Raw genomic sequence first — 22,651 nt, 5'->3', positions numbered from 1 at the left:
TCTCTCTGTCTCTATCTCTTTATCTCTCTCCCTTTCTGTATCTTTCTCACTTTCTCTCTATCTCTCTCTCTCTCTCTCTCTCTCTCTCACTCTCTCTGTTTCTCTCTCTGTCTCCGTCTCTCTCTGTCTCTCTATCTCTGTCTCTTTCTCTCTCCCTCTGTCTCTCTTTGTCTCTCTGTCTCTCTCCCACTCTGTATCCCTCTCCATCTGTCCCTCTCTCTGTCCCTCTCTCCCACTCGCTGTCTCCCTCTCTCTCTCTCTGTCCCTCTCTCTCTCTCCTATTTAATTCACACCCTCTAGTCCTTGCGACATCCTGATTAATATTTTCTGAACAGTTTCAAGCTTGACAATATCTTTCCTGTAACATGGTGTCCTCCTTTAGTTATTTAATGGTGCTCCCCCACCCCACCCTTAATTATTTGGTGATCAACGTACCCACCCAGTGGTGAGCCGCCGCAATGAATGGTACCTTGTATTTTATCCACAACACTTTAATTCATATTCATCAGAGATAGGAGCAAAATTCGGCCATTCGAGCATCGAGTCCACTCCACCATTCAACCGTGGCTGATCTATCTTTCCCTCTCAACATTCTCCTGCCAAATGGCCTAAATTCTGCTATTTGAACTTAACGAAAATAAAGCTATGACATTACAAAGTCGTAAACTTATAAACTTATAAGGACCTCGAGACCACATCTGCCCCCATCGACTTGGAGTAATTAAACTTGAATATTAACATAAATCCAAACACTCAGCAACCGTATACAGTTTTAAAAACCGTCAATGTTAAGGGCCTGTCACACTTTAGGCGGTTTTATGGCGACTCCCGGCAACTAGTTCGCCGGGTGTCGCGGGCATGATCGTGAGGAGTCTTCCAAGAATCGTAGTGGATCTCGGCGCTTAGCTGTGAAATCAACTGGTTTGAAATTTCTCGGCGCCAGCTGCCTTGTCGGCAGGTATCTTTGCTTATTGCGGGCGCTATCGCCTGCTGTCCGCAGGTTTGTTAGGTTATCTTAGATGCATTTAGAAGTACATAATATTAAAATAAGTAAAGTCATTACAAGATACCATGAAATACTTGTGTTTAACCAATTTATTTACCGTCACGACATTTGACAGGTAGATTGGAGGCGACAGTTTGACGATCAGGGAAGCGTGGGAATTTCGCAATGTTTATAGGCTTCCAACCCAGTTATGCAACCCAGGAACCAGATATGCATCTCCCTACATTTTCAAAGAATACCCACATACTTTTCACAAAAATCCATTTAACCACTTTTTAAATTAAATTTCTTAATACTGCTATTACTAAACTGGAAGTCAATCCAGTTTTGCCTTGTTACCGTGAAGCTTGGTTAAATAACCCATACAAGATGTTATAGTTCAAAACTCTCAAGTACTTGCCGACTTCTCAGTGAATTCAGCGAAAATTAGGACGCCGGGGAAACATTGACAGCGTGGGATTTTTGTGATGTTTCCGAAGACGATGTAATCTCGACCTGACTCGGCATTGTCGTGGTCATTATCGTCTGGTAAAAGAAAATTTTGGCGATCTGCTATGACTTTGACAGTCGCCGGCAGGCCCTTAATTAAACTGATGTTGCCACAAAATAAACTGATTTATCTAATAAATCAATTAACATCATTGGCACCATGTTACATAGAAACAGAGAAACATAGAATAACGTGATAGGAAAGATATTGTCAAGCTTGAAAAGGTTCAGAGAACATTTATGATGATGTTGCCAGGTCGAGACGGTGAGTTGCAGGGGGAGGTTGAGTAGGCTGGGTCTCATTTCCGTGGAGCGCAGGAGGATGAGGGGTGGTCTTATACAGGTGTACAAAATCATAAAAGGAAGAGATTGGGTAGATGCATAGAGTCTATTGTGCAGAGTATGAATCGAGTAGGAATCAAGCACCAAATGATATAGGTTCAAGGTGAAGGGGAAAAGATTTGATAGGAATCTGAGGGATAAGTTTACCATATTCGACCTATTACGCAAAAAGGTTTTTTCAAAGCATATGTAACAGGGCAAGAGCATCGTGTGTTGCCGCTTTTAGGGAGTTATGGACTTTGACTCCAAGATCCCTCTGTAACCTCCATTCAGGGTCTTGACATTAACTGTAGACTCTCTCCTCCTGGCGCAATGACAAGTCCTGTTATGCCGTGGTTAACACTCCTTCCCAGTGGTGAGCCACTGCAATGACACATCCTGTTTTCCCGTGGTAAACACTCCCACCTAGTAGTGTCTCGCCGCAAAGACAGATTCCTGTATTTTATCCACAACACTTTAATTCGTAAACACATTAAAAATCGTGCAGGATTAGGCCATTCGGCCATTCGAGTCAGCACCGCCATTCAATATGATCATGGCTGATCATCCAAAATCACTACGCCATCCATGCTTTCTCCCCCTATCCTTTGATTCTTTTTACGTAAGAGCTGAATCTAACTTTCTTGAAAACGTCCAGTGAGTTGGCCTCGACTGTCTTGTGTGGCAGAGAATTCCACAGATCCACAACTCTGTGTGAAAAAGATTTACCTTATCACAGCACTAAAGGGCCTACCCCTTATTCTTAAACTGTGACCTCTGTTCATGTTTATAAGAGATCGGATCAAAATTAGGCCTTTCGACCCGTGGAATCTACAGCATTCTTATAAACATAGAAAATAGGTGAAGGAGTAGGCCATTCAGCCATTCGAGCCAACACCGCCCTTCAAATTGACCATGGCTGATCATACAATGATGGCTGATCTATTTCTTCCTCTCAACCCCATTCTTCTGCCTTCACCCCTTAACCCCTGACACCCACACTAATCAAGAATCTGGTCCTGGAACTTAATGAACTTATAAAGTTACCTATGGGTCCACAATTCATGAAGGCTCGTCATCGCAGCAAAGCACCGCCTCCTTGTCCACAAAACAAAGCTAGCTTTAGATTGTAAACCCTATTGTATTCGTAAAATATTCTGATGTTTGTGAATACAGGTGGCGAACAAATGTCAAAGTCACCACAAAAGAACAGGAGCTGCGATTGCGGCGGGGCATCACTCAGCGGCGCTGTCCACAAAATAAAGGGTCTGCCTTTTCAATTTTAATTCAGTCTTTACGTCTCTTATATTATATTCTTGTAATGTAAGAATATCTTTGTATATCCGAAGGGTTGAGTTAGTGAATGGAGAATCCCTATTTGGAGTATTGTGAGTAGTTTTGGGCCCCAAATCTGATGAAGGATGTGCAGGCTTTGGAGAGGTCCAGAGGACGTTTACTTTAGGTTACTTTCATTTAGTTTAGTTTGGTTTAGATATACAACGTGGAACGATACGATAGAACTTTATTTATCCCAGGAGGGAAAGTGATCTGACAACAGTATTATAAACAGAAAATACATGAAACATAGAAAATTGGTGCAGGCGTTGGACATTCGGCCTTCGAGCCAGCACCGTCATTCAATATGATCATGGCGGATTATCCAGAATTAGTACCTCATTCTTGTTTTCTCTGCATATTCCTTGATTCCGTTAGCCCCATGCGCTATATCCAACTCTCTCTTGAAAACATCCAATGAATTGGCTTCAACTGCCTTCTGTTGCAGAACCTTCCATAAATTCAGAGCTCTCTGCGTGAAAAAGCTTTTCCTCATCTCAGTCCTAAATGGCCTACCCCTTATTCTTAAACTGTGACCTCTGGTTCTGGACTTCCCCAACATCGGGAACATTTTTCCTACGTCTAGCCTGTCCAATCCCTTAAGAATTTAATTTCTATAACATTTTCCTATCCACATTTCCTGTGCATATGGCTTTTAAATCTGGTGATAGTACCATCCAAAAATATCTCATTTGGCAACTCATTTAAATATCCGCTACCCTTTGTGCCGAAAAAGTTGCCCTCAGTTCCCTATTTTTAAACAAATCCTCTTATCTTAAAGCAAGGTCCTCTGGTCCTTGAATCTGGATAAATGACTCTATAGTTACCCTATATTTCCCCCTCAGGATCTGAAGCATGGTGTTGAATCAATATTTTTAAAAAAAGAAATTAGGAGACTTAAGACATGGTTTTCACTTTATCAAAATAATGACCCCGAAACAAAATGTAATGAAATTAAACTGAGTGGAAAGAATGGGGATGTGCAAAGATTGGGGATGGGAGTCAGTCTTAGTCTCGGTCTTCCCCACGACAGAAGTGGGATAAGTTGTACAGTTTGATAGCTACAGGGACGAAGGATATCCTGTGGCGTTCTGTGCTGCATGTTGGTGGAAATAGCCTGTTGCTGAAGGTGCTCCCCTGGTTGACCAGTGTGTTATCGAGGGGCTGAGCTGTATTGTCCAAGATGCTCCTCAGTTTGAGGAGTATCCTCCCCTCCTAGACCACCTCCCATGAATCCAACTCCGCCCCAGGAGGGAGCCAGCCTTCCTAATGAGATGTTGATCCTACTGGCGTATGTGGCCTTCGCCCTGATGCCCCAGCACAAGGCAGCGAAGAAGATAACATTGGCTACCACCGATTGGTAGAACATCTGCAACATCTCATTGCAGACGTTGAAGAAGCAGTGCTTTCTCAAAATGTACAGCTGGGTCTGCCCTTCTTGTGCGGGGCCTCAGCGTTCTTGGACCACTCGGGTTTACTCTCCAGGTACAATCCAAGGTATGTATGCTTCCTGGTAAACTACACATCCACACCATTGATAGGGACAGGGGACAGGGGTGTTCCACTCCGAAATCTCACCACCAACTCTGTTTTCCTACTCCGCCATTCAATCATGTCTGATCTACAGTAGTCTCCGTAATGTTTGGGACAAAGACCCATCACTTATTTATTTGCGTCTGTGCTCCACCATTTGATATTTGTAATAGAAAAGATCACATGTGGTTAAAGTGCACATTGGCAGATTTTATTAAAGGGTATTTTTTAATAGTTTGGTTTCACCATGTAGAAATTACAGCTGTGTTTATACATAGTGCCCCAATTTCAGGGCACCATAATTTAATTTAGTTTAGTTTTTTAGTTTAGAGATACAGCGAGGAAACAGGCCCTTCGGCCCGCGCCGACCAGCGAACCCCGCACATTAACACTATCCTATACCCACTAGGGACACTTTTTACATTTACTAAGCCAATTAACCTACAAACCTATACCTCTTTGGAGTGTGGGAGGAAACCAACGATCTCAGAGAAAACTCATGCAGGTCACTGGGTGAATGTGCAAACTATGTACAGACAGCACCCGTAGTCTGTATAGAACCCGGGTGTCCGGCGCTGCATTCGCTGTCAGGCAGCAACTCTACCGCGACCGCCCTAAAATCCAAAAGCTCCCAGAATGGGACAATTAGATTCCCACGTGTCTATAATTGCTAAGGTGTGTTCAAATGCCTCTTTAATGCAGGTAGAAGAGATTTCTCGACACGTGATCTTTTCTCCAGTCTTTTCGTCACAGCTGGAAACTTTTATTGCTGTATATCAACATAAGGACCAAAGTTGTGCTAATGAAAATCAAAGAAGCCATTATGGGACTGAGAAACAAGAATAAAACTGTGAGAGACATCAGACAATGGTTTGAAACATACTACTAAAGAAACAAAGGAGTTTGCAAAGCTAAAAAATGGTAAATTCTTGAGTGGCCAAGTCAATGACCCGATCTGAAACAAATTGAATATGCCTTTTCTCTGCCGAAGAGAAAAATGAAGGAGACTATTCCCCAAAACAAGCACAAGCTAAAGATGGCTGCAATACAGGCCTGGCAGCGCACCACCAGAGAAGTCAGTCAGCAACTGGTGATGTCCACGAATCGCAGACTTCAGGCAGTAATTGCATGAAAAGAAAATGCAACAAAATACGAAACATGAACACGTCCATTTCCATGACATTGCTGTGTCCCAAACATTACGGTCCACTAAAATGGGGGGAACAATACCATTTTTTCTGCAATTTGTACATGGTGAAACCAAAATGTTTTAAAATGGCCTTTATTAAAATATGACAATGTGGACTTTAACGACATGTGATTTTTTTTCTATTACAAAATCTCAGAGGCAAATAAATAAATGATGGGTCTTTGTCCCAAACATTATGAAGGGCACTGTATCGCTCCCTCCTAAACTCATTCGCCTGGCTTCACCCCATAACCTCTGACACCTGTACACACAAAAATCTATCTATCTCCGCCTTACAAATATCCACAGATGTGGCCTCTACAACCTTCTGTGGCAAAGAATTGCACAGATTCATCACCCTCAGGCAAAAGAAGCTTCTCCTCAGCTCCTTCCTAAAAGAACGCCCATTAATTCTGAGGCTATGACCTATGGTCCCAGACTCTCCACTCGCACTCTATCCAAGTCTTTCACTATTGTGTACCTTTCAACGAGGAGTCCCATCAATATTCTAAACTCCAGCCCATGGACGACCAACGCTCACCATTCGTCAACCCACTCAATCCTGGAATCATTCTTGTATACCTCCTCTGGACGCGCTACAGAGCCAGCACATCCTCAGATATGGTGCGCAGAATTCTTCACAATATTCCAAATATGGCCTTGTCAGCGCCTTATAGTGGCTCAGCATTACATCCCTGTTTTTGCATCTAAATCCTCTTGAATTCCCAGATCCACACTCGGTTCCGGTCTGATTCCCTGCAGACTCTCCATCTGGTTCTGTCCATCTGCACTGAACTCATTCTTCTGCAGCCTGAATCAAGTCAAGAAATAAAGAGAACATTACCAGATTAAACAACAGTCTCAATAACAGGGACTGTGGTTAATATTTCAACAACACTTACAAAAAACCAAAATCACAGAAGCCCGCAGATCCCCTGATCATTTATCACATTAAACATTAACACAAACACTCACCAGATCCGCTCCAGTCTCGGGAGGGTCAGTTTGAGGCGGCGGAGAGCGGGGACAGTTCGGTCTGTGAGGGCGTTGTATCCCAGGTGCAGCTCCGTCAGTGAGGTGTTTGTGCTGAGAGCGGAGACGATATCCTCGGCTCCAGAATCTGTGAGACCGACACCGTTCAGCCTGGAGATGAGGGAGAGTGAGGGTGAGGGACACAGAGAGACAGGGGACGGTGGAAATCCCCAGTATTTATCAGTGACACAATTATTGATCATATTAATGTTTATTGTCAGACTCCCAGTGACTGTAAACGCAATCTCTCTCAGTCTGGGACTTACCCCAGTCTCTGTATTTTACAGTCCGGGTTCCTCAGAGCCGCAAACACCAGTTTCACTCCGGAATCTCCCAGTTTATTCCCACTCAGCTCCAGCTCCATCAGTGAGGTGTTTGTACTGAGAGCGGAGACGAGATCCTCGGCTCCAGAATCTGTGAGACCGACAGTCAGCAGCCTGGAGATGAGAGAGAGTTAGGGTGAGGGACACAGAGAGACAGGAGACGGTGAAAATCCCCTGTGTTTATCAGTGACACGATTACTGATCATATTAATGTTCAGTGTTAGACACTCAGTGACTGTAAACACAATCGCTAACAGTCTAGGACTTACTCCAGTCTCTGTATTTTACAGTCCGGGTTCCTCAGAGCCGCAGACACCAATTTCACTCCTGAGTCACCCAGCTTATTCAAACTCAGGTCCAGCTGCATCAGTGAGGGGTTTGTACTGAGAGCGGAGGCGAGATCCTTGGCTCCAGAGTATGTGAGACCGACATGGTTCAGCCTGGAGATGAGAGAGAGTGAGGGTGAGGGACACAGAGAAACAGGAGACGGTGCAAATCCCCTGTGTTTATCAGTGACACAATAACTGATCATATTAATGATCAGTGTCAGACACCCATTGACTGTACAAACACAATCTCGGACATTATGAGACTTACCCCAGCCTCTGTATTTTACAGTCCGGGTTCCCCAGCGCCGCAGACACCAGTTTCACTCCGGAATCTCCCAGTTCATTCCAACTCAGGTCCAGCTGCCACAGTGAATGGTTTGTACTGAGAGTGGAAGCGAGATCCTCGACTCCAGAATCTGTGAGACCGACAACATCCAGCCTGGAGATGAGAGAGAATGAGGACGAGGGACACAGAGAGACAGGAGATGGTGCAAATCCACAGTGTTGATCAGTGACACAATTACTAATCATATCAATGTTCAGTGCTAGACACCCAGTGACTGTAAACACAATCTCTCTCGGTCTGAGTCTTACCCCAGTCTCTGTATTTTACATTTCGGGTCCCTCAGAGCCGCCGACACCAGCTTCACTCCTGAATCGCCCAGGTCGTTGTATCCCAATCTAAACACAAACAGACAGAGTAAGGAAAAAACTGATACAAACCCCGGGGCTGAGATAACTTCTCCGAAACTGATATTTCTGGAAGCGCCTCAGCAAATTGTTGAATAAATCTCTGTCGTTGTGGTGTTTGGTGACTTTTACCATTTATTCTCATTCCCCGACGACTGGGAAAAGTTCCCCGTGCAGAGAACGCCTGCAACACACGTGACGTGGGGGAGGGAGAACGGCATCTACCATCGGCGATCCGGGGGAGGGGGGCGGTGGAGTCGACCACCAGCAACCCGGGAGAGGGAGATGGAGTCGACCATCGGTGACCCGCGGAAGGGAGGAGGGGGTGACGGAGTCGACCACCAGCGACCCGTGGGAGGGATGAGGGCGGGAAGGAGTCGACCACCAGCGACCCGGGGGAGGGAGGAGGGGGGACGGATTCGACCACCAGCGACCCGGGGGAGGGAGTAAGGGGGAACGGAATCGACCACCAGCGACCCGGGGAGGGAGGAGGGGGGAACGGAATCGACCACGGGTGACCCAGGGGAGGGGGTGGGCGGAGTGGACCACCGGTGACCCAGGGGAGGGAGGACGGAGTCGACCAACGGTAACCTGAGTGGGGACGGTGTCGACCACCGTTGACCCGGGTGAGAGGGGGACGGAGTAGAACACCGTTGACCCGGTGGAGGTGGGGACGGATTAGACCACCGGTGATGCTGGTAGTGTAAAAGAGGAGGGGTGCCGTGCACAGTGACGGCCGGCCCCATAGAAAGCTTGCTGGACGGAAGAATAAAATACTGAAACAATTTTACTGGTCAGTGTTAGCGTCAAACGGACAGTTACCCCAAGTGCTGACACTTGTGCAGAGCCGATCCCAGCCGCTGGAGACCTTCACACTGAATGCGGCAGTTCCACAGATCGAGGTGTTTGATTGTATCACAGTGCCTGATGACATGAGACAGAACTGCACAGTCAATCGGGGTCAGACCCAGTCCACGGAATGAAAGTATTTCCACAGATCCCAGTGTCTGCTGAGCAAGTGCAGGATTCTGAGACTCAAACAGGTAGTGCAGCGTGTTCAGGAGGCTCCGTTTACCAGCGTCCTTCCCTGTATTTCCAGCCTGGCGTTTAACCTCCTCTTTCACCCAGTCAATCACTCGGCAGATTGTTTGATGAGGAAATTGACCCAGAAACTCCTCCAGGACCCGAGCTGACCGTGGGGAGGAGAGACCAGCGACAAAACGGAGAAATACCTCAAATCGCCCGTCTGTCATGCAATGGGCTTCAATGAGGAGTTTCCGGATATCCCCGCGATCCGGAGTCAGGAATTGTGCGAGTGCGGCTACAAACTCTTGGATGGTGAGGTGCGGGAAGGTGTACACCACGCTCGGGGCTGAATCCCCTCTATCCAAAAGTTCCATCAGGAACCCGGACAGGAACTGGGAAGGCTGCAGATTGTACTTGATCAAATCGCCATCTGTGAACACAATATTCTTCTCGGACACTCCAGTGAAGGCCAACTGACCAACCCTCAGTAACACCTCACGGGGGCTCTCAATGTCACGGCCGTGGTTTTTCAGGATGTTGTAAATAAAGTAGCAATATAGTTGGGTGATGGTCTTGGGAACTCGCTGCGTGTCCCGGTGTGTTTGTGTGAAGAAGGGGCCCAGTGTCAGGGCGAGGATCCAGCAGTAGGAGGGGTTGTAGCTCATGGTGTACAAGATCTCGTTCTCCTCCACGTGATTGAAAACAGCTGCTGCCACCGTCTGATCTTCAAAATATCTGGTGAAATATTCCTTCCGTTCCTCCCCAACAAATCCCAGGATTTCTGCCCTGACACTGATATCTGCCTTTTCCAGTAAATGCAACGCATTGGGGCGGGTGGTCACTAGCACTGAACACCCTGGGAGCAGCTTGTGCTGGATTAAACTGTACACAATGTCAGACACTTCACACGACCACTCGGGATCTGGACACATGTGCTGAGGTTCTGTGTCTCTCCGACTGTCAGCAAAATCGATTCTGCCCTTGAATTCATCCAAACCGTCGAATATAAACAGCAATCCCTCTGGGTTCTTCCAGACCTCTCCCAGGATATTCCTAAGGTAAGGATATTGATCCAGAATCAGTTCCCTCAGGGTTACTCTGCAGTTAATAGTGTTCAAATCCCGGAATTTGAAACTGAAAACAAACTGGAAGTCTTGATATATTTTCCCTGTGGCCCAGTCATGAACAATCTTTTGCACCATTGTTGATTTTCCGATCCCCGGGACTCCGGCCACTGATGCTGAACTCCCACATCGGGATTTACAGCGGGAAAAGCTGCTGTAGAATAATTCATCGGTCCTGATTTTTTCCAGTTCTCTCCGGAGACATCTCTCTCTGCACTCATCATGGTCCCGTCCTCTTGCCAGCAGCTCATGCTCCACCTGTGTCCGATCTCTAACATTGGAGATGACCGTGAGCTCAGCGTATCGATCAAGCAGCTGGAAAACGTTAACCTTCTCCTTCATCAGGATCGTGTTCATTCTCAGTGTTTCAGTCTGTGACCGCAGAGTCTCCTTGTGTTTACGTTGAACATCTTGCACGCGAAAAGGCAGATAATGGACATAATGTTAGATGACTCAACTCAAAACAACAATAATGGTTGCAAGAATGAGATCAATGCTCCTGAATTAAAGCAATTCACCGATAGATTTTAGTGGAGTGAGGTAAACCTGGTTACAGACAGGCGAGATAACAGCGAGCCACGGCTGATAAAATGACCAGCCAAGCAGATCTTGATATGAACTGCGCTGTGAAAGTGAGCCCGTTCCCCGGACAGTTCACTGGTCCCTCCGTGTCCTGCAGTTGATTCCCCCGTGACAAACACAGCTTGCATTCATTTGAGGTTTGAACACAGACTTTGAAAAGCCCAGTGTTGATCTGCTGGGCACAGACAGGGTAAAGAGCATTGGGTGTTCTTTTAGAGGGACATCTAGAGGGTAATCAGCAGCTAAGGCAGCACATGTGGGGAGGGGGAATCAGCGTGGGAAGGAGGTGGGCGGGGGGGAGGAGCAGAGGGGGAGGGTGAGAGGGAGGGAAAGAAGGGGGCAGAGGGAGAGGGAAAGGGTGCAAACCGGAAGGGCGTGTTAGAAGGGCGTACGGAACGGGGAATGGGACGGAGGTTGGACGCAAAGAGAGGGGAGGAGGTGGAGATTGAGAGATGGGAAGGAGAGCGAGCGAGCGGGAGAAGGAGGGGGGTGGAAGGGAAATTTTATGCTGCTCATTGAAACGTATTGCGATTAATGTTGAGTCCAGAAGGCTGCCACGCATTATACTAGGAGATGAGGCACTAATCTGTGATTCAGGCACGGTTTGTGTGGTGGACCAAAGTCAGAGGGGACGGAGGTGGACTGTGATGACCGGAAGCGATAGTCAATTGTTCAGAGTTATCCTTGAAAACTGCAAGTCGCTTCAACTAGAAATACATTGTGTTTCCCTTCATGGTTGGAAGCAAATTGGGGAAGGACAGATGTTCATGGGGAAGAGACATTAGACATAGAATGGCTGCTGGACATGGAAGAGCAGGCCAGGGACCCATGAAGGAAGCAATGCATTCAACACGCTGAAGTGGTGGTAGGGACGTTGTATGTAGAGGTGGATCCTTATTATGAGTTGGCAAATATTGTGAAAAATCAACAATTGCGTGAGGAGGATTGTCGGGGTAGACAGTGAAAACCAGGGAAACTGTGTTCATGCCCTGTCAAGGAGCAAGGCGGTGAAAAACAGATCCAATTCATCCAGGCTTCTGTCCGCTGTGGTGGAGGTGACCTCATGGTACAAGGCGATAGACATTGTGGACTTTCAGGAATATTCTCAGAATTTGTATATTTTTTGCATGCCAAGTCCCTGCCAGGTGTATGTGAGGTTATACCGTGTGTCAGGACTATTTGGGGTTAGACAGTGTGTCAGGACGCTGCCAGGTGTGTGCGGAGTTATACAATGTGTCAGATCCCATCTGTGTGGTGTTACAGTGTGTCAGGACCCTGCCAGGTGTGTAGGGGTTACAGTGTGTAGGAAAGCGAGGTCAGTGAGGTTACACAGTGTGTCAGAAACAGCCAGGAATGCGTGGTGTTACACAGTGTGTCAGGACCCATCTAGGAGTGTGCGAATTTTCACAGTGTGTCAGGACCCATCTCGGAGTGTGCGGGTTACACAGTGTGTCAGGACCCATCTAGGAGTGTGCGGGGTTACACAGTGTGTCAGGACGCTGGCAGAGGTGTGTGGGGTTACACAGTGTGTCAGGACCCATCTAGGAGTGTGTGAAGTTTCACTGTGTGTCAGGACCCATCTAGGAATGTGTGGAGTTTCACTGTGTGTCCGGACCCATCCATGAGTGTGCGAAATTTCACTGTATGTCAGGACCCATCTAGGAGTGTGCGGGGTTACACAGTGTGTCAGGACGCTGCCAGGAGTGTGTGGGGTTACACAGTGTGTGAGGACCCATCTAGGAGTGTGCGGGTTACACAGTGTGTCAGGACCCATCCAGGAGTGTGCGAAATTTCACTGTGTGTCAGGACCCATCTAGGAGTGTGCGGGGTTACAGTGTGTCAGGACGCTGCCAGCAGTGTGTGGGGTTACACTGTGTGTCGGACCCGTCCAACAGTGTGTGGGGTTTCGCAATGTGTCAGGACCCATCTAGGAGTGTGCGGGGTTACACAGTATGTCAGGACGCTGCCAGGGGTGTGTGAGGCATCACTGCGTACAGTCTCCCCCGGGTGTGCACTGGATTTCACAGATCTCTCCCACAACCTGATACATTGCAAAGCCTTGTACAATTAACGCCTGAGGGAGATAAAATAATGCTGTGTAATAGTTCCAGTGTATGCCAGAGATCGAGTGATACGAGAACTACTATCTGCATCTTTGGTGACGCTCGGACTATCCTAGATCGGACTTTCCCCTCATTTTAAATTGCACGAAGCGTTATTCCTTCATTGCTCGACCATACTGTAAATGGCTCGATTATAATCACGTATTTTCTTTCTGCTGACTGGGTAACACACAAAAGCTTTTCATAGTACCTCGGTACATGTGACAATACACTAAACTAAGCTAAATCTGACTCTACAGACAAAGCAGCAATCCATAGTGAATCCCTGTGTCAGTGTACCAATTGCCATGCCCTTGGTCTTCTGATTTCCGATTCTGCGAAGCTCTGAACAAACAGTTTCAGTATTACATCAATTCCACCAAGTCATTGGTGTGAACCGGACATTTCAACACTCACCTTCCATATCAGAGGGTAATTCACATAAACCTCTGGTGATATTCATGTATTCTTCTGGATCAGGACCTGTTCAAATCAACGAGCATGCATTAAACCAGACTTGAATAACATTGTTAACTCCAATGTTTCAATGTGAAATTCAGTGCAGTGTGTTGATTTACTGTACCGAGCTCCTGGATTTCTTTCAGTATTTTGTCCAGCTTTGGTAATTCATTGTGCATTTTCACAAAGGAACCCCACATCACCCGCCGGGCACGGTTACCATTCCCCATCACCAGACTGAGGAAGAGCGTCGAACTGTCTCTCTGGTTTCCCTTTACGGCGAGCTCAGTAATATTCTGTGAAGAACAACAATTAATATATTGAGAAGTGACTGAGACAATGCTAATGGGAAGGAAATTAGCTGTGCAGTGATGGGATATTATGGTCGTTTTGAACATAGTGGTGGCCATTGGTTTTTGCGTCCACACACACCCATGACACTGTGCTGACAAACTGTGTACTCCCAGAGTCCTGACAGTGTGAAACCCGCTTGCAGTGTCGGAGAACACAGAAGAGTACAGCACGGGAACAGGCCATTTAGGCCAATGATGGCTGTGTTGAAATTGATGTGAAAATAATCCAATTCATTTTGGCCTCAAATGGACTGCACCCCACTAGGAAGAGACATGCCCAGTCCAACCTGCATTCAGTCCTGCTCTGCATTTGAAAACAGTTATGTTTTTTCATCCATATTCTTTCCCTCGCTGAGCCCGCGTTCACTCATTCACCAGACAACTTCTTTATCTCTACGTCTCCCCCAGTTTTTCCCAATCAAAGATTTCCATCACATGCACATTTCTTGCAGCTCACCACCTCCTTTAACTGTACATTAACTCGGCTTCTCTTCCCACAATTGCCCATATAACTAACCTACTGAATATTTCCATCGCATTCTGTTTATATTGCAGATTTTGAGAAATGTACTGTTGTTTATTTTAATTGTCAATTGCATGATAAGCGAACAGTTTAATGTCTCGGGGTAATGCAGCAGGTCAGATAGCATTTCCAAAGAACTGCTGTCCGGTGCTCTGAAGAAAACACCTATTCCGGCGCTCTGCTCTCCAATGCCTCCAACCTTATCGTTTCCCAGCTCCGCACGGCACGATTTTACCTTCTCCCTAAATTCCATAAACAGAACTGTCCTGGCAGAGCCATTGTTTCTGCCTGTTCATGTCCCAACAAACTTATTTCCACCTACCTCGACTACATTCTACCCCCCCCGGTCAAATCCCTCCCCACATATGTCCAAGACACCTCACATGCTCTCAGTCTCCTCAATAACTTCCGGTTTCCAGGCCCCCACCTTCTCATCTTTACCATGGACGTTTAGTCACTCTACACCTCCATGCCCCACAAGGATGGTCTTGAAGCCCTCCGTTTCTTCCTCGACCGTAGAACCAGCCAATCTCCATCTACTAACACTGTCCTCCGCCTAGCCGAGCTGGTTATTACCCTTAATAACGTCTCATGTGACTCATCCCACTTCCTCCAAATCAGAGGCGTAGCTATGGGCATTCGCATGGGCCCTAGCTACGCCTGCCTCTTTGAAGGGTACGTCGAAAAATCCCTGTTCAAGACGTACACCGGCCCCATCCCCGACCTCTACCTCCGCTACATTGACGACTGTATGAGTGCTACCTCTTGTACCCATGCAGACCTCACTGACTTCATACCTTTCACCACCAATTTCTATCCTGCTTTTAAAAGCGGAAGTGGCGGCGCCTAACGTCTGCCGCTCGCTAGCAGCCTGTTCGTCTTTTTTCCTTTTTTTTTGTTGTGTGTCGGTGTTGGGATGTTTTTTGGGGTTTTTTTTGGTTGTGTATGTGTGGGGGGTGGTGGTGTGGGTGGGGGTGGTGGTGTGAGGCGAGGGGTGGGGGAAACCTTTCTCTTTTAGGTCTCTTCCTCACGGCGGCGGGGTGCGGCTCGGCCGCGGGGCCTTCCATCGCCCGGTGCCGCTCGGCCGCTGGACTTAACATCGCCCGGCGCGGCTCGGCCGCTGGACTTAACAGTGCCCGGTGCGGCTTGGCCGCGGGGCCTTCCATCGCCCGGTGCAGCTCGGCCGCGGGGCCTAACATCGCTGGTGCGGCTCGGCCGCTGGACTTAACAGTGCCCGGGCCGCGGGGCCTAACATCGCCCGGCGCGGCTCGGCCGCGGGACTTTTCAACGCTGGTGCGTCTCGGCCGCTGGACTTAACATCGCCCGGTGCGGCTTGGCCGCGGGGCCTTCCATCGCCCGGTGCGGCTCGGCCGCGGGGCCTAACATCGCCCGGTGCGGCTCGGCCGCGGGTCTTAGCTGCGCACGGCTCGGTCGCGGGGCCTTCCATTGCCCGGTTCGGCCGCGAGACGTCTCGGCGCCCGGTGCGACTCGGCCGCGGGCCATCCCCTTGCGGGGACTGTGCGGGTCGGTCGGGGACGAGCTGTCTGTCCGTGGGCGTGGGGAAGAGAGTGGAAGTTTTGTTGCCTCGATCACAGTGAGGGGTGTTTGGAGTCACTGTGATGGATGTTTGTGTTGGGGTCATGTGTCTTGTGTTCTTTTTTGTGTTTGACTGCTATGTAGTTTCAATAGACAATAGACAATAGACAATAGACAATAGGTGCAGGAGTAGGCCATTCAGCCCTTCGAGCCAGCACCGCCATTCAATGCGATCATGGCTGATCACTCTCAATCAGTACCCCGTTCCTGCCTTCTCCCCATACCCCCTCACTCCGCTATCCTTAAGAGCTCTATCCAGCTCTCTCTTGAAAGCATCCAACGAACTGGCCTCCACTGCCTTCTGAGGCAGAGAATTCCACACCTTCACCACCCTCTGACTGAAAAAGTTCTTCCTCATCTCCGTTCTAAATGGCCTACCCCTTATTCTCAAACTGTGGCCCCTTGTTCTGGACTCCCCCAACATTGGGAACATGTTATCTGCCTCTAATGTGTCCAATCCCCTAATTATCTTATATGTTTCAATAAGATCCCCCCTCATCCTTCTAAATTCCAGTGTATACAAGCCCAATCGCTCCAGCCTTTCAACATACGACAGTCCCGCCATTCCGGGAATTAACCTAGTGAACCTACGCTGCACGCCCTCCATAGCAAGAATATCCTTCCTCAAATTTGGAGACCAAAACTGCACACAGTACTCCAGGTGCGGTCTCACCAGGGCCCGGTACAACTGTAGAAGGACCTCTTTGCTCCTATACTCAACTCCTCTTGTTACGAAGGCCAACATTCCATTGGCTTTCTTCACTGCCTGCTGAACCTGCATGCTTCCTTTCATTGACTGATGCACTAGGACACCCAGATCTCGTTGAACTCCCCCTCCTCCTAACTTGACACCATTCAGATAATAATCTGCCTTTCTATTCTTACTTCCAAAGTGAATAACCTCACACTTACCTACATTAAACTGCATCTGCCATGTATCCGCCCACTCACACAACCTGTCCAAGTCACCCTGCAGCGTTATTGCATCTTCCTCACAATTCACACTACCCCCCAACTTAGTATCATCTGCAAATTTGCTAATGGTACTTTTAATCCCTTCGTCTAAGTCATTAATGTATATCGTAAATAGCTGGGGTCCCAGCACCGAACCTTGCGGTACCCCACTGGTCACTGCCTGCCATTCCGAAAGGGACCCATTTATCCCCACTCTTTGCTTTCTGTCTGTCAACCAATTTTCTATCCATGTCAGTACCCTACCCCCAATACCATGTGCCCTAATTTTGCCCACTAATCTCCTATGTGGGACCTTGTCGAAGGCTTTCTGAAAGTCGAGGTACACCACATCCACTGACTCTCCCTTGTCAATTTTCCTAGTTACATCCTCAAAAAATTCCAGTAGATTTGTCAAGCATGATTTCCCCTTCGTAAATCCATGCTGACTCGGAATGATCCCGTTACTGCTATCCAAATGCTCAGCAATTTCGTCTTTTATAATTGACTCCAGCATCTTCCCCACCACTGATGTCAGACTAACTGGTCTATAATTACCCGTTTTCTCTCTCCCTCCTTTCTTAAAAAGTGGGATAACATTTGCTATCCTCCAATCCACAGGAACTGATCCTGAATCTATAGAACATTGAAAAATGATCTCCAATGCTTCCACTATTTCTAGAGCCACCTCCTTAAGTACTCTGGGATGCAGACCATCAGGCCCTGGGTCCGAATGACAAATAAAGCTCTGTTGAACTGTTGAACTGTTGAACTGTTGTTGAAATATACTTGGACTATCTTCGACATCTCCCTACCGTTTCTGGATCTCACCATCTCCATCACAGGAGACAGACTAGTGACAGACATCTACTACAAACCCACTGACTCCCACAGCTATCCGGACGACACTTCTTCCCACTCTGTTTCCTGCAAAAAAAATCTATCCCCTACTCCCAATTCCTCCGTCTACACCGCATCTGTGCCCAGGGTGAGGTGTTTCACACAAGGGCATCAGAGATGTCTTCATGCTTCAGGAACCGGGGCTTCCCCTCTTCCATTATAGGTGAGGCTCTCACTGGGGCCTCCTGCATATCGCACACAGCTCTGCTCATGCTCCCCCTGCCCCCATTCGTAACAAGGACAGAATCCCCCCCCCACACTGTCCTCAACCTCTACCCCATTAGCCAGCGTCTCCAACAAATCATCCTCCAACATTTCCGCCACCTCCAACGGGATCCCACTACTGGCCACAACTTCGCCTCTCCTCCCCTTTTTACATTCCGCAGAGACCGTTCCCTCCGTTATTCGCTGGTCCACTCGTCCCTTCCTACCCAAACCATCCCCTCCCCAGGCACTTTCCCCAGCAACCGCATGAGATGCAACACCTGTCCTTTTACCTCCCCCCTCGACTCCATCCAAGGACCCAATTATTCTTGCCATGTGAGACAGAGCTTCACCTGCACGTCCTCCAGCCTCATTTATTGTATCCGCTCTTCCAGATGTCAACTGCTTTACATCGGCTGGACCAAACGCAGGCTCGGCGATCGTTTCGCTCAACACCTTCGCTCAGTCCGCCTTAACCAGCCTGCTCGCCCACTGGCTGAGCACTGATATTTCGCTTGGGAAGCTTACAGGCCAGCGGTGTGAACATTGACTTATCTAACTTTAGATAGTTCCACTGTCCCTCTCTTCCCCTCCCGTTCCCAGTTCTCACTCTATCTTCCTGTCTCCACCTATATCCTTTCTTTTTTCCGCCCCCTTGACATCAGCCTGAAGAAGGGTCTCGACCCGAAACGTCACCCATTCCCTCTCTCCTAGATGCTGCATGACCTGCTGAGTTACTCCAGCATTTTGTGATACCTTCGATTTGTACCAGCTTCTGCAGTTATTTTCCTATCCAAAGAACTGCGGTCTTTTTATGCAGCACATTGTGTGTTTTTGTGACAATCAGCATCTGCAGTTACTCTTTTTCATGCCTAATTCCCTCTGTGGTTTCATGAACTGAACCAAACGTGACCAATGAGACTGATGAGACTAGAAAAGGATGATCAGTTCTGATTCAGGTTCACAGGTTTACTGCTTCCTGACCACTGTACTAAGTGACGCGTATGTGGGAAGACCCAGCTGGATCGGAATGGAACATTCTCAGCATTCCCCAGCTCAGATGTTTTATTCCTCCTACCAGATGTACAGGACGCAAACTGATCAGAGGTCAGAGTCTCCATTACATTGTGGCATTGGTAACTCTTCCCCCAATGCCGTCAGTTCTGTGACAGGAAACAGAAGTCACCGTTATCCTTCCACTTACCTTGTGTTCCTGTTGACTGAAATATCCCTCCCGTCTCATCATGAAGACGAGTCTTTCAACCCCTTCTTCAATCGCCTGTTTGAGTCTCTCTCGATAGAATTTTGTCAGTTGGAACAATTGGTACTCGTTCCACTGTGTCAGGAGCTCAGAGAATGTAGACCTTAGATCTGTGTATTCAAAGAGAGAAACTAAACACCATCCGTATCAATATCCTTAGCTCCCGCTAAAACAGCAATCCATAACCTGACTGTTCCAGGCTCCTAATTATAATGATCAAAGCAGAATATCGAAATAAGGCAATGTGCTGGAGGAACTCAGTGGGTCAACCATCAACTCGGGAGAATATGGATTGGTGATGTTTCAAGTCTGAATCATTTTTTTCAGGCTGATTGTGGTGGCGTTGAATGGGGAGAAATGTGGACAAGAGGAGTGATAGCTCAAAGCCCGGTAAGCAAGGTGGATACAGATGAGGGGAGTTATTAATAGGCTGATAATTGGACAAAGACTATAGATGAAAAGACAGATGTGAAACAAAAGGAATGAAGAGTTGCAAATTGTGAAGCGAGATGAATTAATGTATGTGGAAAGGGAGGGGGTACGGAGAAATATGTGTGACAAGTAAAAATGGTTAGCAACCAGAAAAAAAAGCGTAGGTGTTCGGCAAAACAGTCGTCGGGTCGCTGCTTTGTCTCGCCAATTGCGAACCATTGTAACTCTCTTCCTATTCCCATAGCAAACTCTCTGTATTTGGACACATGGTCACCAGGTTTAGAGGGACAAGGACCATTCCTACAATCCAACGGTATGAACATGGAATTCCCCAATTTTAAGTCACAATCCAAACCGCACACCCGCCTAATTACCTCCCACTCTCTCTGCTGTGTTGCACCGATTTTTCCCCTCCCCATTTCCTTCCTCCTATATCATTCTCTTTATTTTCACAATCTCCAACACTCAAACCTTCTGCCTAACACCTTGCTCTTTCATCTCCAGCCTTTATTAAGCCAAATACTTATTTAAAAAAACCTCCTCAATAACATGCATCTCACTTGCCAGGCGTTATGTTGCCGCGCCTCTATGCCAGCTTGCGGCTGCACACTAAAATCAGTGAAGAATCGGGGAGGCCAAGGCAGCGTGTGAGAAGGGGAGGGTTGGATAGCGTCTGACCCGAGGAGGATATGACGGTGTGACCCAGGGAGCATGGGCTTCAGGGGGTGGGGCAGCGTGTGGGTAGGGAAGGGTGGACACTGGGGAAGTTTGATCATCTCCAGAGCCGGTGGTCAAACAGGGAACAAATCACAGCGAAAGAAACAGTAGACAAATGCACTGATGAAGAGGTGTAGATACACTTGTCGCCTGAGGCAACACTGTAGTTGATGCCCGCTAATCTTTATAGGATTATCTTCCAAATGCACGAATCACCCAGCTTATTCATGGATAATGGAAACGTCTTGCAATTGCTCTACTTCAACCAAGTCTGTCCCACCCATCACCACCGCCCCACTTTCCGTGGCCTCATGCACCCTGGCTTCATTGGATACTTTATCATGTGTACCTAAGTTCAGTGACTATCTTCCTATACCTGTAATGCTTTCAGAATTAGAATAGATGTATTCCACAATTTTTCACATTTTTGGTGACACACGTGCCCATTGGTAGAGAGGCTGTGTAGAGGTAAAGTGCTGTGTAGAGGGCAAGTGTGAGTCTTCAGTGTACTTCGGCAAGGAGTCTGCGGAGAGGGGGCTGGTGGTCAAAGTCCAGGCTCTTGGTCGTGATGCATAGCCTGTTGCGTGATATTGTTGAGCTTGTTGGTTCTTATTTCAGTGCCGTCAAGAGGCAGCTGGAATGATGCAACTTTCCTCCTGCAGCACGTGGGATGTCAGAGCGACTGCTGGTGTCTCTGGTGACTAAACTCGTGGGAAATGTGTCCAGGATCAGCACGTTGCAGGCTGTATTTGTGAACAGGAGATGCAGATAGATGACCTCGGGATCATCCAAGAGACCTTTTGGACAAAACTACCAGCGAGGTGGTCATGTCCAAAGAACAGGGTGAAAGGATGTGGGTGACAATCAGGTCCTGCATTTAAGAGGGGGTACAAGGTAAACCATGGGAATTATAGAGCAGTGAACGTCTGCGGTAGGCAAATTACTGGAGAATATTGAGGGGAACGGTACACCCAAATTGCGATAGATAAGGGTTGATTACGGATAGTTTGCATAGCTTTGTACGTTGGGGATCATATCTCACAAATCTGGTTGAATTTTCTGAAGTAACTTAAAAGATTGATAAGGGGAAAGCCGTGGACTTTACTTATATGTACTTCAGGGCATTTGGTAACGTTCCGCATGATAGACTGCTTTGGATGGTTTCATCGCAAGTAATCCAGGGAGAGCTCGGTGACTGGATAGAGAATTGACCCTGAAATGAAGCGGAGGGTGATGATGAAAGTGTGTTTGGCAGACTGCAGGCCTGCTGGCCCCGTTGCTGTTTGTGGTTTATATCAAAGATTTGGACGAGTACACATGGCATGATTAGTTCGATGGTTATCAAGTGTTGCGTATCCGTCGGGCTGAGGAACGTTGAATGGAGTTTAATACAAATAAGCACTGGGTGTTGCATTTTGGGAAGTCAAAGCAGGACAGGACTTCAGTGAATGACAGGGCTCATCAATCAGAATATTGAGCATGAAAGTTGGGACGCGATGTAACTGGTGTACAAGACAATGGCGAGGCCACATTTAGACAATTGTGTCCAGTTCTTGACACCCTGTTATCGGAAATATGTTACCAACTGGAAAGGGTGCGGAAAAGATTTAAGAGCATGTTCACAGGACTCGAGGCCCTGAATTACATGGAGTGTCGCGCATGCTATGACTTTATTCTTTGGAGCGCAGGCGGACGAGGGATGATCTTATTGAGGAGGATAAGTTCATGAGGGGAGTGAATGGTGTCTTAGACCCAGAACACGGGAATAAACATAGATTTAAGGTTAGAGGAGAACGATTTAATAGGAAACTGGGGGAGAACATTTTCAAACAGAGCGTGCTGGACAAATTGGACGAGCTACCAGAGGAGGTGGTTGAGGCAGGTGCTACCTTAACATTTTAAATATATCTGTACAGGTGCACGGATCAGAAAGGTGTAGAAGGGTATGGACAAAATGCTGGCGGGTGGGACCAGTGCAGATTGGTCTTGGGCCGAAGAGCCTGTTTCCTTGCTGTACGAGTCTATGACTTTTTGATTCGGATTAATGAAGTCAAACCTGGAGATAATACATAGAACATAGAATAGTTAAACACGGGAATTGGTCCTTCGATCCCCCATATCTGCACCAACAATATCATGCCAATTTGAACTAATCCCATCTACCTGACCATGGA

The 22,651-nt window shown here is 47.5% G+C and overlaps 1 protein-coding gene across 1 annotated transcript in view; it reads right to left on the bottom strand.

Annotated features, from left to right (window-relative positions):
• LOC144605049 (uncharacterized) overlaps positions 1–19,313 on the bottom strand; it is a 58,192-nt gene extending 38,879 nt beyond the window's left edge. The window contains exons 1-10 of the mRNA XM_078420091.1: positions 19,272–19,313; positions 13,665–13,836; positions 13,499–13,564; positions 9,070–10,807; positions 8,152–8,238; positions 7,826–7,996; positions 7,498–7,668; positions 7,172–7,342; positions 6,849–7,016; positions 6,565–6,684 (exon numbers count right to left, since the gene is read on the bottom strand). Coding sequence (XP_078276217.1) covers positions 6,565–6,684; positions 6,849–7,016; positions 7,172–7,342; positions 7,498–7,668; positions 7,826–7,996; positions 8,152–8,238; positions 9,070–10,807; positions 13,499–13,564; positions 13,665–13,836; positions 19,272–19,313 — 2,906 coding nt within the window. The remainder of the gene's footprint in view (positions 1–6,564; positions 6,685–6,848; positions 7,017–7,171; positions 7,343–7,497; positions 7,669–7,825; positions 7,997–8,151; positions 8,239–9,069; positions 10,808–13,498; positions 13,565–13,664; positions 13,837–19,271) is intronic.
• Between the last annotated feature and the right edge of the window lie 3,338 nt (positions 19,314–22,651).

This window comes from Rhinoraja longicauda, chromosome 23, assembly GCF_053455715.1.
Source record: "Rhinoraja longicauda isolate Sanriku21f chromosome 23, sRhiLon1.1, whole genome shotgun sequence".
NCBI classification, from domain to species: domain Eukaryota; kingdom Metazoa; phylum Chordata; class Chondrichthyes; order Rajiformes; family Arhynchobatidae; genus Rhinoraja; species Rhinoraja longicauda.
This window is presented reverse-complemented; position numbering and strand designations above follow the sequence as displayed.